Genomic DNA, 12570 nt, shown 5'->3' on the forward strand with positions numbered 1-12570 from the left:
ACTACCAGTTTGACCGAACTGGTAGTTTTTTTTTTTTTATCACTCCGGTTCGCTTGAACCGGTAGCATTTCACCCCTGGTAGAAAGGGCCTCCATCTCCTGCTTCCTAGCACGCATAACCATCTCTGTGGCAAACAAAGCTGGAATAAAATGAGAACCTGGGCTTAATGAGATGGTGTCCTTAACCAATTATTTCTTCTTTTCCAGGCTGTCCCGGACAACGTGCGCCTTCCTTCATGAGGCGGAGCCTGCTTGATTGACAACTCTTGGATCAAGGAAGCGCAGTTGGGAAAGGGACTTCTCCGTCACCTCCTTCCTCAGACTCTTTTCCTTCGGCCATGGCTGACCCCATCATGGACCTCTTTGACGATCCTAACCTCTTTGGCTTGGACTTGACCGATGAGAGCTTTAACCAGGGCGCTCCGGACCCCATTGAAGAGGCCTTGGGGCTTTCAGGGGCCACCTTAGACTCCTTAGCGGGGGGCTCCAAAGACCAGCAGGTAACCCCCCAGCCAGAGCCCTCCCAACCAGAGACCCTGCCCCTTCCCGATACGCGACCGGAGTCCGTGACCGAGCCGACCCAGCCAGATCAACCGGGTCTCCTACAGGTCCCTCAGGATCAAGAGGTTCTCAGCCAAGGCAACCCGTTCATGGGCGTCTCGTCGGCCACGACCGCCTCAACGGTCGTGCCCTCTTCTTCTGCCAGCGGGCAGCAAACCACCGTGCCCCCGCCGGCCCCCAAGATCGTCATCCTGAAAGCCCCAGCCGGAAGCTCCATGACCGGCGCTCATGTGGCCCAGATCCAAGCTCAGCCCATTGGGGCAGCCAACGGGGGCAAAGTGACCTTCGCCAAGGTCCTGACAGGAACCCCTTTGCGTCCCGGGGTCTCCATCGTCTCAGGCAATGCAGTGCTGGCCACCAAAGTGTCTCCTGGAGCCGGGGCGCCCGCGACACTCCACCGGTTGGTGCAACCCGGACGTCCCGTCAAGCAGCTAGTCCTGCAGCCCGTAAAGAGTCAAGCGGGAGGGAACACGGGAGCTACTCCGCTCAAACCTGCCGTGACTCTAACGTCGACTCCAGCTCAGGTGAGCACACAGTTCTTCCAGGTGAGGATGCAGCGACTTAACAACTTCTTTTACAGGTATTTTACAGATTAACCGAGTTGGAAGGGGCCTTGAAGGTCATCTAGTCCAACCCCACCTCTCTCGCCCAAGAAGGAGACCCTACATCATTTCTGACAAACGGCAGTCCAGTCTCTTCTTGAAAGCCTCCAGTGATGAAGCTCCCATAACTTCTGAACTTGTGTTCCATGGGTTGATTGTTCTCACTGTCGGAAAATTTCTCCTTATTTCCAGGTTGAATCTCTCCTTGATCAGTTTCCATCCATTATTCCTTGTCTGTCCCTCAGGTGCTTTGGAGAATAGCTTGACCACCTCCTCTCTGTGGCAGTCTCTCAAATAATGGAAGACTGCTATCATGTCTTCCCTGGTCCTTCTCTTCACTAGACTAGCCATGCCCAGTTCCTGTAACCGTTTTTCATATGTTTTAGTCTCCAGTCCACTAATCATCTTAGTTGCTCTTCTCTGCACTTTTTCTAGGGTCTCAACATCTTTTTTATAGTGTGGTGACCAAAAATGGATGCAGCATTCTAGGTGTGGTCTTACTAAGGCTTCATAGAATGGTATTAGTTCCTCCCTTGATCTTGATTGTATCTGTCTGTTATTTATTTATTTATTTATTCATTCATTCATTCATTCATTCCGCCTTCTGTCACCAATAGCCTCCCACTGGCCAGTACGCTCGCACAGAGTGGGCCTCCTCAGGGTGCCGTCCGCCAGACAATGTCGGCTGGCGACCCCCAGGGGGAGAGCCTTCTCTGTGACGGCGCTCTGTGACGGCGCCCACCCTCTGGAACAACCTTCCCCCAGAGTTACGTACAATAACAGACCTCCGGATTTTTCGTCGGGCCCTGAAAACCTATTTATTTCAACTAGCTGGGCTGGCTTGAGTTAAATTTTAAATTGATTTTAAATTGGGTTGTTTTAATTTACGGCCAAATATTTAATTATTTTAATACTGTTTTTAAATTTTGTATGCTCTGTTTTTACCTTGGCTGTGCACCGCCCTGAGTCCTATTTGGAGAACGGCGGTATAGAAATTTAATAAATAAATAAATAAATAAATTTATATACCGCCCTTCTCCTATTGGACTCAGGGCGGTGCACAGCCAAGGATAAAAAAACATACCAATACAAAATTTAAAATCAATTAAAAGAATTATACAGCTTTGGACCACAATTTAAAACAATCCAATTAAAACCCAATTTACACTTAAAAAGAGCTAAAAAAGAGCTAAAAAAAAGGGGGGGGATTTTCATGCCAGCCCTGCTTGATGGAAAAGAAAAGTTTTTAGGGCTTGGCGAAAGGCCCGGAGATCTGGTACCCTTTGTATCTCCGGGGGCAAATCATTCCAGAGGGCAGGTGCTGCCACAGAGAAGGCCCTCCCCCTGGGGGTCGCCAGCTGACATTGCCTGGCTGATGGCACCCTGAGGAGTTCCCTCTCTGTGGGAGCGTACTGGTCGGTGGGAGGCTATCGGTGGCAGAAGGCGGTCTCGCAGATACCCAGGTCCGATGCCATGGAGCGCTTTAAAAGTGGTGACCAACACCTTGAAGCGCACCCGGAAGACCACTGGAAGCCAATGCAGCTCGCGCAGGAGAGGCATCACATGGGAGCGCCCTCTTGCTCCCATAATCCCCCGCGCGGCCGCATTCTGCACTAGTTGGAGCCTCCGGGTGCTCCTCAAGTGGAGCCCCATGTAGAGAGCATTGCAGTAGTCCAGGCGGGAAGTGATGAGTGCCTGAGTGACTGTGCGTAAGGAGTCCTGATCCAGAAAGGGCCGCAACTGGCGAATCAGGCAGACCTGATGAAAAGCCCCCCTGGCCACGGCCATCATATGCTCTTCCAAAGACAGCCGTGTATCCAGGAAGATGCCCAAGTTGCGAGACCTCTCCATGGGGGCCAATGATTCGTCCCCAATAGCCAGCGTTGGCACCAGCTGGCTATATCGGGACGCCGGAAACCACAGCCACTTAGTTGTTAATGCAGCTTAGGACTGCATTGGCTTTTTTGGCTGTCGCCACACACTGCTGGCTCATATTTAGCTGATTGTCCACAAAGACTCCAGATTCCCTCTCACAGTTACTGCTATTAAGCCTGGTTTCACCCAGTCTATATGTGTACTTTTGGTTTTTCTTGCCTAAGTGTAAGACTTTTACTTTTCTCTACATTGAATTGCATTTTGTTAGAGAGGACCTAGCATTCCAGTCTGTCAAGATCCATCTGGATCTTGAGCCTATCATCTAGGGCAGGGGTCTGCAACCTTAAACACTAAAAGATCCATTTGGACCTGTTTTCCACAGAAAAGAAAACACCGGAAGCCACAAAACCCTTCCCGTGCCTGACTATTTCTTGAGCACCCACAAAACTAGCATATGTAGTTGAAGTAAACATTCTGTTGTCTTCTGAAACTTTTCTTGGATTTATCCATGGTTGGCCTAATATATATATATATATATATTGATTTATATGCCGCCCTTCTCCGGAGACTCAGGGCGGCTTACAATGCGTTAAGCAATAGCCTTCATTCTTTTGTATATTTTTATACAAAGTCAGCTTGAGTGACAAGGAGCCGCAGCAGAGGGGTGAAAGAGCCACATGCGGCTCCAGAGCCGCAGATTGCTGACCCCTGATCTAGGGTGTTGGCTATTCCTGCCAGTTTAGTATCACCTGCAAATTTGGTAAATTCCCCTTCTATTCCCTCATCTAAGTCGGTTGGATCCAGGTGGCATGTGGCTCAGGGGTTATTAACACTTGGGAATTGAACCTGGGTCATTTCCAAGGACTTCCAATTCGAAAAGCTTGCGGTGTTGTTTCCGGGGAAATTTTAAAAAGCAGGTTAGGGGGAAATGGAGCAAGTGGGTTTTATGTTCTTTTGGGGTGGGTTGGGGGGAGGGGGGTGAGTGATTCCTAACACCTTCCTAGCTGATTTTTCCTGCATTTTGATGGCAGCATTGGTTGCAAAAGCAGGTAAAGTTGTTCCTCAACGTACGACCGCAGTTGAGGCCGACATTTCTGTTGTTAAGCAAGACCTCCTTCAAGCCAGTTGTACCAAGGGGTGAAATGCTCCCGGCTTGGACCTGATTGGGCGATCCGGTAGCGATTGTGGCAGATGGTTCTCATGCCCTCGTCACCTCCCGTCTGGACTATTGTAACACTCTCTACATGGGGAGAGGAGGAGCACTCAGAGGCTCCAACTGGCGCAGAGTGCGGCCACGCGGGTGGTGACGGGAGCGACGTGGTGCTCCCATGTAACACCTCTCCTGCGCGAGCTGCACTGGCTCCCGGTGGTCTTCCGAGTGCGCTTCAAGGTTTTGGTTATCACCTTTAGAGCACTCCATGGCTTAGGACCTGGTTATCTACGGGACCGCCTGCTGCCACCAGTAGCCTCCCACTGACCAGTATGCTCCCATAGAGAGGGGCTCCTCCAGGTGCCGTCGGCCAAACAATGTCGACTGGCGGTCCCCAGGGGGAGAGCCTTCTCTGTGGGGGCACCTACTATCTGGAACGAGCTCCCCCCGGAGATACGGAGGATCCCGGATCTGCATACCTTCCGTCGCGCGCTCAAGACTTTCTTATTTCATCAAGCTGGCCTGACCTAAGTCTTTCCCCCTTTTTAAATGGAAATTTTAAATTTGTTTTTAAATTATTGGGGTTTTAAATTTGTTCAGCCAAATGATTTAATTCCTTTTATTTTATTTTAAATTTTGTTTTTATATGTTTTATTCTATGGCTGTTCACCGCCCTGAGTCCTTTGGGAGTAGGGCGGTATACAAATTCAATTAAAAAAAAAATGGTTCGGAGAACCGGTAGCGATGGCGGCGCGAGGCTCCGCCCACCCGCCTGAGTGTCGTTACTTCCTGCTTTTAAAAGGTTAAAAAAAAGGCTCTGATGATTGCGCGCCACAGCTGTGTTTATCAGCCTTTTTTTTTTTACCTTTTAAAAGCATTTTTTCACAACCTATTCACCCAAAGTACACGTACAGGGTAGTCCCCAATTTATGACCACAAAATGTCCAGGCTAAGCAAGGCAGTTTTGTCCCGTTTTACGACATTTCTTGCCACCGTTGTTCAGTGAATCGCTGCGGTTGTTAAGTCAGTAATGCGGTGGTTAAATGAACCTGGTTTTCCCCTTGACTTTTTCTTGTTAGAAGGTGATCACATTATCCCCGGATCCTACAACATTTGTGAACAGGAATCGGATGGATTTTGATGACGTGTCTATGGGACGCCACAAGGGTCACAAGTGTGAAAAAGATTGTGTCACATTTTTCACATTGCTGTTTCAACTTGGAAGGAAGGAAGGAAAGAAAGAAGGAAGGAAAGAGAAAGAAAGAAAGGAAAAAGGAAGGAGGAAGGAAGGAAAGGGAGAGGAAGAAAGAAAGGAAAGGAAAGAAAGAGGAAGAAAAAAGGAAGGAGGAAGGAAGGAAAGAGAGAGAAAGGAAGAAAGAAAAGGAAGGGAAGGAAGGAGGGAGGGAAAGAAAAGAAAGAGTCTTAGCCTAATAAGAATCTTCATAGCAGGTTGTATCTGGGGTTTTCATTATTCATCTAAAACAGGGATGCCAAACTCACGTTGTCACGTCGTCGTCACATGACGGATCGCAACTTTTTTCTCCTTCGCTAAATCGGGCGTGGGACGTGGCCAGCGTGTGACGCATCTGGCCCGCAGGCCGCGAATTTGACACCCCTGATCTAAAAAGAAGCAATTCCAGTGAGTGCTATTGAGAAATAAAACAATTGTAGAATTAAAAGAGCACAGCCTGAGGCTTGAAATGGGCATGATTTTTTACGATACAATAAAGTTAAGGTTGATATAGATTTAAAAAATTGTCAGAAATACTGTATGGCATAGATGTAAACCTAGAATGTGACTTTATGGATCTCGGCACGAGAGTCATTTTATAGGAAAGAATTAGCAGGTAAAGAAACATGGTTAACGTATTTAGAGTTGTTAAGAACATGGAGAATATAAGATGACGATCCATGCTGAGTTGCCTAATCAGCAGAGGCTTTTTTTTCTTTTAAATGCCTCTGACGATCCCAGCTGAGTTGCCTGATCGTCAGAGGCTTTTAAAAGAAAAAAAGCCTCTGCCGATCAGGCAACTCAGCTGGGATCGTCAGAGCCCTTAGAAAGCATTTTTTTACAACCTCTTCGCCGAAGAGGTTGTAGAAAAAATGGTTTTAAAAGTAAAAAAAAAAAAATTAGCCACGCCCACCCAGTCACATTACAACTCCCCCCCCCAAGTCACGCCCACAGAACCGGTAGTAACAAATTTTAGATTTCACCACTGGTATAAAAATCATAAACATGCAATGGCCACAATGTATAAACTCTCGCTGAAATTTTAAATGGAGGACGAACAAGTCAAAAGAGCGTCTGATAAAATGGGCAAAGAATTGTGGACTGCACATATTGTTGAAACAGTGGGTACACCATGTGGCTGAAAAGCATTGAAATTCACATTGTTATAACTTAAAACAGAATGAACACATCCCAAATTATATGTTGGTATGTGACTCCAGAACAATTGGTCGGGAATGTATAAGGGTACTTCAAATTTATGTTAGAAATGGGAGCAACACAAAAAGTCATTTTATGATGCTCGGGGGACTTGTGAAAAAGCCAATAAATAAATAAATAAATGGGTTAAAATACTGTATATATACTGATACAAAAAAAATAATAATTAAACATCAATATTCAAGTGAAACCAGAATTTTTCTTGTTGGGAATAATGGACCAAAAAAAAGCTAGAAACAAGACATGGAAGATTTTTACATATGATCATTGCTGCAAGCATATTTGCATAGAAATGGAAAAATTCTGAAATACCCACAACATAGGAATGGTTGGTGAAGATGACCAAAACTAGCAAAAATGGAAAAAAAATTATTTGTTTGCCAAGAGAAAGATCAATACACATTTATTAGTGACTGGAAACTCCTTATAGATCTTTTGCTGAAAAAAAGAAAAGAAAAAAAAATGAACTTGTGATTTATGGATATGTTGATTAGAAAGGGTAGCTTATGGAAGTGAAAAATCCTGTAACCTTAGAGAAGGTAAAATATAAATAATATATAATATTATATTTATATAATATAAAATTTAATATATATAATATATATAATTTATAATAAAATATAAAATATATATTTATATAAAAATATAAATATAAGGAGAATCCAAGACCTCGGTGCCTTCCACCGTGCCCTTAAAACCTTCTTTTTCCAGCAAGCCGGGCTGGCCTAACACTTTTAAAAATGTTTTTAATTGTTTGTTATTGTTTTTAATCATGGGGCCAAATTTATATATATCTTTTTAATTGCATTTTAATGTTTGTAGTTTATGCTTTTACTTGGCTGTTCACCACCCTGAGTCCTCAGGGAGAAGGGCGGTATACAAATTTAAAAATAAATAAATAAAATAAACAAATGCAAAACTTATAACTCTTGTCAAAAAGACCCAAAACTGCTTTGTCTTCGTGGTTCTTCGTCTTCTCCCGTGGCTTATGCAGCTAAGCTGGTGGTAGCTTTTTTTTCTTTTTCTCTTAAAGGGTGCATGTTATCTGTGTGTTTATGTGCACCTGTATATACAGTAGAGTCTCCCACTTTCCTACGTATGGAATTAGCGGCTGTCAAAAGTATTTTCCAGTTCTAGCTTGCGAGTAATGTTTACAGTGTGAGCGTGTATATTTGTTTATGAAGTTATTTATTTATTTGGCCACCCCTCTGATAGAAGTCACTCAGGGTGGCATTCAGGCCTTAAAACCAAATGATAAAATTAAACCAGCAACCCTGATAATAAATACCATATTTTTCGGAGTATAAGACGTACCGGAGTATAAGACGCACCTTAGTTTTTGGGGAGGAAAATATATGTTAAAAAACATTCTGTCTATCAGGTATTCACCTGGCTAGCGTCCTTAGTCTGGTCAGCTTCAGCACATTAGTTTGCTGGTTTTGAGCGCTCGCACGCTCGCTATCCTAACAGGCGCATGGTAGGGGATAAAAACCAGCTGATCGGCGAAGGGAGCAGCAATGAAAAAAGCAGGCGAAGCGCGGAAGATCGCTTCACTCGCTAGCGCCTCATTAGGGCTGAAAAACAGTTTCTAAAGCACAGCTGATTGTCGGAGGGAGCAGCAATGAGAAAAGCAGGCAAAGTGCGGAAGATCGCTTCACTTGCTAGGGACTCGTTAGGGCTGAAAAACAGCTTTCTAAAGCACAGCTGATTGTCGGAGGGAGCAGCAATGAGAAAAGCAGGCGAAGCGCGGAAGATCGCTTCACTCGCTAGGGACTCATTAGGGCTGAAAAAAGCACCCAAATTTTCAGCCTCTTTGGGGGGGGGGAGTGCATTTTATACTCCGAAAAATACAGTATTTAGTATTTCTTCTTTTTTTTTTAAGCCATTCCTAATTTACAGCAGAAGACACAAAGATAAAACTAATCAGGCAGCAAAGGTTGCTTAACCCTCCTAGCCCAAATGTATAGAGGAGTATCTTGGCTCTGCTTTATATCTTTTGGTTTGGGGGGGGGGTGCTTATATGTGCAGGAAAAAAATATTGTGGTTATATCTTTGCTGCTGCCCAGGCACTGCGAGAACTGACCACCTCTCCTGTTTTCTTCCTCTCAGGGGGAGTCCAAACGCATCACCTTGGTTCTCCAGCAACCTCCGACTGCTGGAAATGCTCCGGGACAGCGGCAAGTTGTTTTGGGCAGTTTGCCTGGCAAGATTGTCCTTCAAGGGAATCAGCTGGCCGCCCTAAGCCAGGCCAAAGGAGTGCCAGGGCAACCTGCCAAAGTGGTGACCATCCAGCTACAGGTTCAGCAGCCGGGACAGCAACAGCAATCCAGCGGCCAGCCGGGGACGCAGAAGATCCAGCTCTTGCAGCCGACCACGGCCGGCGCCTCCGGCCAGCAGACCCCTTTAAGCGTACCCGCCGTCCAACAAGCCCAAGTGGTTGGGGGCTCAGGTCAAAGGGTGACGGTCCCCGTCAAAGTCGTGCTGCAGCCACAGGTAAGGGAAACGATCCCTCCCAGAAGTTGGGAAGAAGGCTTAAGTTAAGTTAAGTATAGTATAGTATAGTATAGTATAGTATAGTATAGTATAGTATAGTATAGTATAGTATAGTATAGTATAGTATAGTATTATTTGTTTGTTTGTTTGTTTGTTTGTTTGTTTGTTTGTTTGTTTATTTATTTATTTTTATATGCCGCCCTTCTCCGGAGACTCAGGGCGGCTTACAATGCATTAAGCAATAGCCTTCATACTTTTGTATATTTTATACAAAGTCAGCTTATTGCCCCCACAAACCGGGTCCTCATTTTACCCACCTTAGAAAGGATGGAAGGCTGAGTCGACCTTGAGCCTGGTGAGAATTGAACTCGCAGTAATTGCAGGCAGCTGGATGTTAAATGCTGCCTTAGTAGGAGGCATTAGCCTCCTACGCCACCCAGTATAGTGTAGTGTAGTGTAGTGTAGTTTATTGTCACTGCACCTCGTACAACAAAATTAAAGGCCATCTTCAGTGTATATTATAACTATAAAAATAAAAACCCAAGCCTACATCCTTCACATTCTATATCATTGAAATTGAAAACCCCTGATATTGCATTAATATTGCACTATACAGTAGAATTCAACATAGTTACTGCTCTGGGATAGAAGCTGTTTTTCAGCCTATTTGTCCTGGCTTTTATTGTCCTGTACCAGCTGCCAGATGGTAATAGTTCAAAAAAAAAAAAAATGCCCAGGATGAGATGGATCTTGAAGAATGTTTTGAACTTTCTTAAGACAGCGGGAACTATAAAGCTCTTCCAAAGAGGGGAGAGGGCAACCAGTGATCCTCTGGGCAATGACGTTGACCCTCTGGAGCGCTGTCCTATCTGCCACTGTGCAATTGGCAAACCATACACAGGTGCAGTAAGTTAAACTACTCTCTATGGTGCAGCGGTAGAAAGTCACCAGCAGTTTTTCATTCAGTTTTTTGTTTCCTGAGAAGTCTCAGCTACCCATTTTTCCCCAAAATAAGACATCCCCCGATAATAAGCCCATTGAGCTTTTGAGTGTGTGGCAATAAGGCTTAGCACTTATTTCAGGGTTCAAAAAAATATAAGACAGGGTCTTATTTTCAGGAAACACGGTAGTATAATCTCTGCTCCCCCCCCCGTCCTTTTTTTTAAAAAAAATTGATTTATTTGCCGCCCTTCTCCGGAGACTCAGGGCGGCTTACAATGCATTAAGCAATAGCCTTCATACTTTTGTATATTTATACAAAGTCAGCTTATTGCCCCCATACTTTTGACCAGTGCTGCAATGTGAGCTCCCCAGATCAGGTCCTCTTTTATGATAACACCCGGAAACTTAAAACTGGCCACTTGCTCCACTCGGTCTCCATCGATAAGCAAGGGCTGGATGTCTGATCTATTCCTTCTACACTATAAGCTCCTTGGTCGTATTGGTGTTAAGGACCAAGTTATTGTCTCCACACCACGAAAGCAACCGGTTCACCTCATCTCGATAGGCAGACTCATTCCCCACCCCCACCCCCCAGAGATGAGTCCCACCACTGTTGTATCATCTGCAAATTTAGTAATAGTATTACCAGGGGTGAAATCCAGCAGGTTCTGACAGGCTCTGGAGAACCGGTAGCGGAAATTTTGAGCAGTTTGGAGAACCAGCAAATACCACCTCTGGCTGGCCCCAGAGAGGGGTGGGAATGGAGATTTTGCAATATCCTTCCCCTAGGAATGGGGAGGGAATGGGGATTTTGCCGTATCCTTCCCCTGGAGTGGGGTAGGGATGGAGATGATGATGATAATAATAATAATAATAATAATAATAATAATAATAATAATAATAATAATAATAATAATAATAATAATTTTATTTCTATACCGCCCTTCTCCCGAAGGACTCAGGGCGGTGTACAGCCTATTTAAAAACACAGACAAAACAGCAATTAAAATTTAAAATAATTAAATAAATTGGCTCAGATTTAAAACCCCAAAAAATTTAAATACCCCAATTTAAAACTATTATGTTGATTTTGCAGTATCCTTCCCCTGGAGTGGGGTGGGAATGGAGATTTTGCAGTATCCTTCCCCTGCCGTGCCCACCAAGCCACATGACGCCCACCAAGCCACGCCCACAGAACCGGTGGTAAAAAAAATTGGATTTCACTACTATTACTAGTGTGAGTGGGAATGCAGTCAAGCATAAGCTCCGTTCTCCAGCGTTTTGCTGATACCGCAAGAAAAATGGGGCCAATGATTCTTCTCCCCAGATACCTTGGTGTACTTTAATAACGTCAAGCAGGTTTCCAATCCACGTAGCCCAGCTGAAGTTGGAAAAAACTGCCCTTCCGAAGAGGGGTGGATGAATAAATGGTGGAGACAGTGAGATTCTTCGTCACCTCTTCCAAACCAGCTAAAGCTGAATAAATAACATGCGTGAGGTTGAAAGGATCAGGACGATACACATTCAGTTGGAATTCAAAAGAATTATCGATCAAAAGCCTAGACACAAAAGTCTACCGGTGTTTTTCCACCTTCGTTACTTTAAGATATCTGAACTTCAACTCCCAGCATTCTCCATGCTGGCTGGAGAATGCTGGGAGTCGAAGTTCAGATATTTTAAGACACCAAGGTGAAAAAACACTGGTCTAGTCAACTAAAATCCAGTATTAAATTGACACCAGATAAGGTCAACAGAATTCAAGGAGAGTTAGACTTGAACCATTTGTGGCAACGTAACGATTCCGAGCTTATTGTTACGGATATTGTTGTTGTGTTACCAACCAGCAGAGTGTAGAGCACAGAGAAACGTTGCTGAGAGCAATGAATAAGAGATGTGCAAACTGGTTTATCAAACGTTTATTTTATAGTGAAAAAACAATCTCGGAGTCTTTTAAATCAATCCAAGTCTTTGCCAGTTAAATCAGTCCAGTGATACAAAATCTTCTTACCACACAAACAGTAGTTGGTTAGAATAACAAACTCACTCTGGTTCACAAACCACGATGGTAGCAGATCCATCCAACGATGATAGCACAATGATAGCAACTCCTCACACAATGGTAGCTTATCATCAACTGAATACGTTACAGTACCTTTCTTAAGTACGTTCACAACTAATTACAGCATGACTCAGCATTACAATGACTCAGCAGTAAAACTTTAAAGTCACACAATACATATTCATATTAAAGTCACAGAACACATATATTGCCTGGACAACTTGTTAGGCTCAAACCATATCCTAACACTTATGATGCACTTAACTCCACCTTCCCCAGCTCTTGTCCTACAACATGATACGGAAAGCATTGTTGGAGAAACAAGTTTGATTTGGTTGGTTGGTCTTAAGTCCTAGACATTGTGAAAATGAAAGCAAGTTGAGTGTATGTGTGCGAGTACCGAATTTGTATCTTCTTTTTGGAAATCATAATTATGCTAC

General features: G+C 44.4%; 1 protein-coding gene across 30 annotated transcripts in view; it reads left to right on the forward strand.

The window, feature by feature from the left end:
• The window catches only part of CHD8 (chromodomain helicase DNA binding protein 8), a 131582-nt gene that overhangs the window by 38805 nt on the left and 80207 nt on the right, over window positions 1–12570 (forward strand). For 16 of the 30 annotated variants that reach the window (XM_087893792.1, XM_087893798.1, XM_087893803.1 and 13 more), the window contains 2 exons: window positions 207–1105; window positions 8746–9129. In XM_087893792.1, the coding sequence (XP_087749918.1) occupies window positions 338–1105; window positions 8746–9129 (1152 nt within the window). In that variant the 5' untranslated portion in view covers window positions 207–337. The remainder of the gene's footprint in view (window positions 1–206; window positions 1106–8745; window positions 9130–12570) is intronic. The other 14 variants (XM_087893804.1, XM_087893787.1, XM_087893796.1 and 11 more) reach the window with 1 other exon arrangement.

Source organism: Pantherophis guttatus, chromosome 4 (genome assembly GCF_059756535.1).
Source record: "Pantherophis guttatus breed Tessera chromosome 4, ASM5975653v1, whole genome shotgun sequence".
Taxonomy (NCBI): Eukaryota; Metazoa; Chordata; class Lepidosauria; order Squamata; family Colubridae; genus Pantherophis; species Pantherophis guttatus.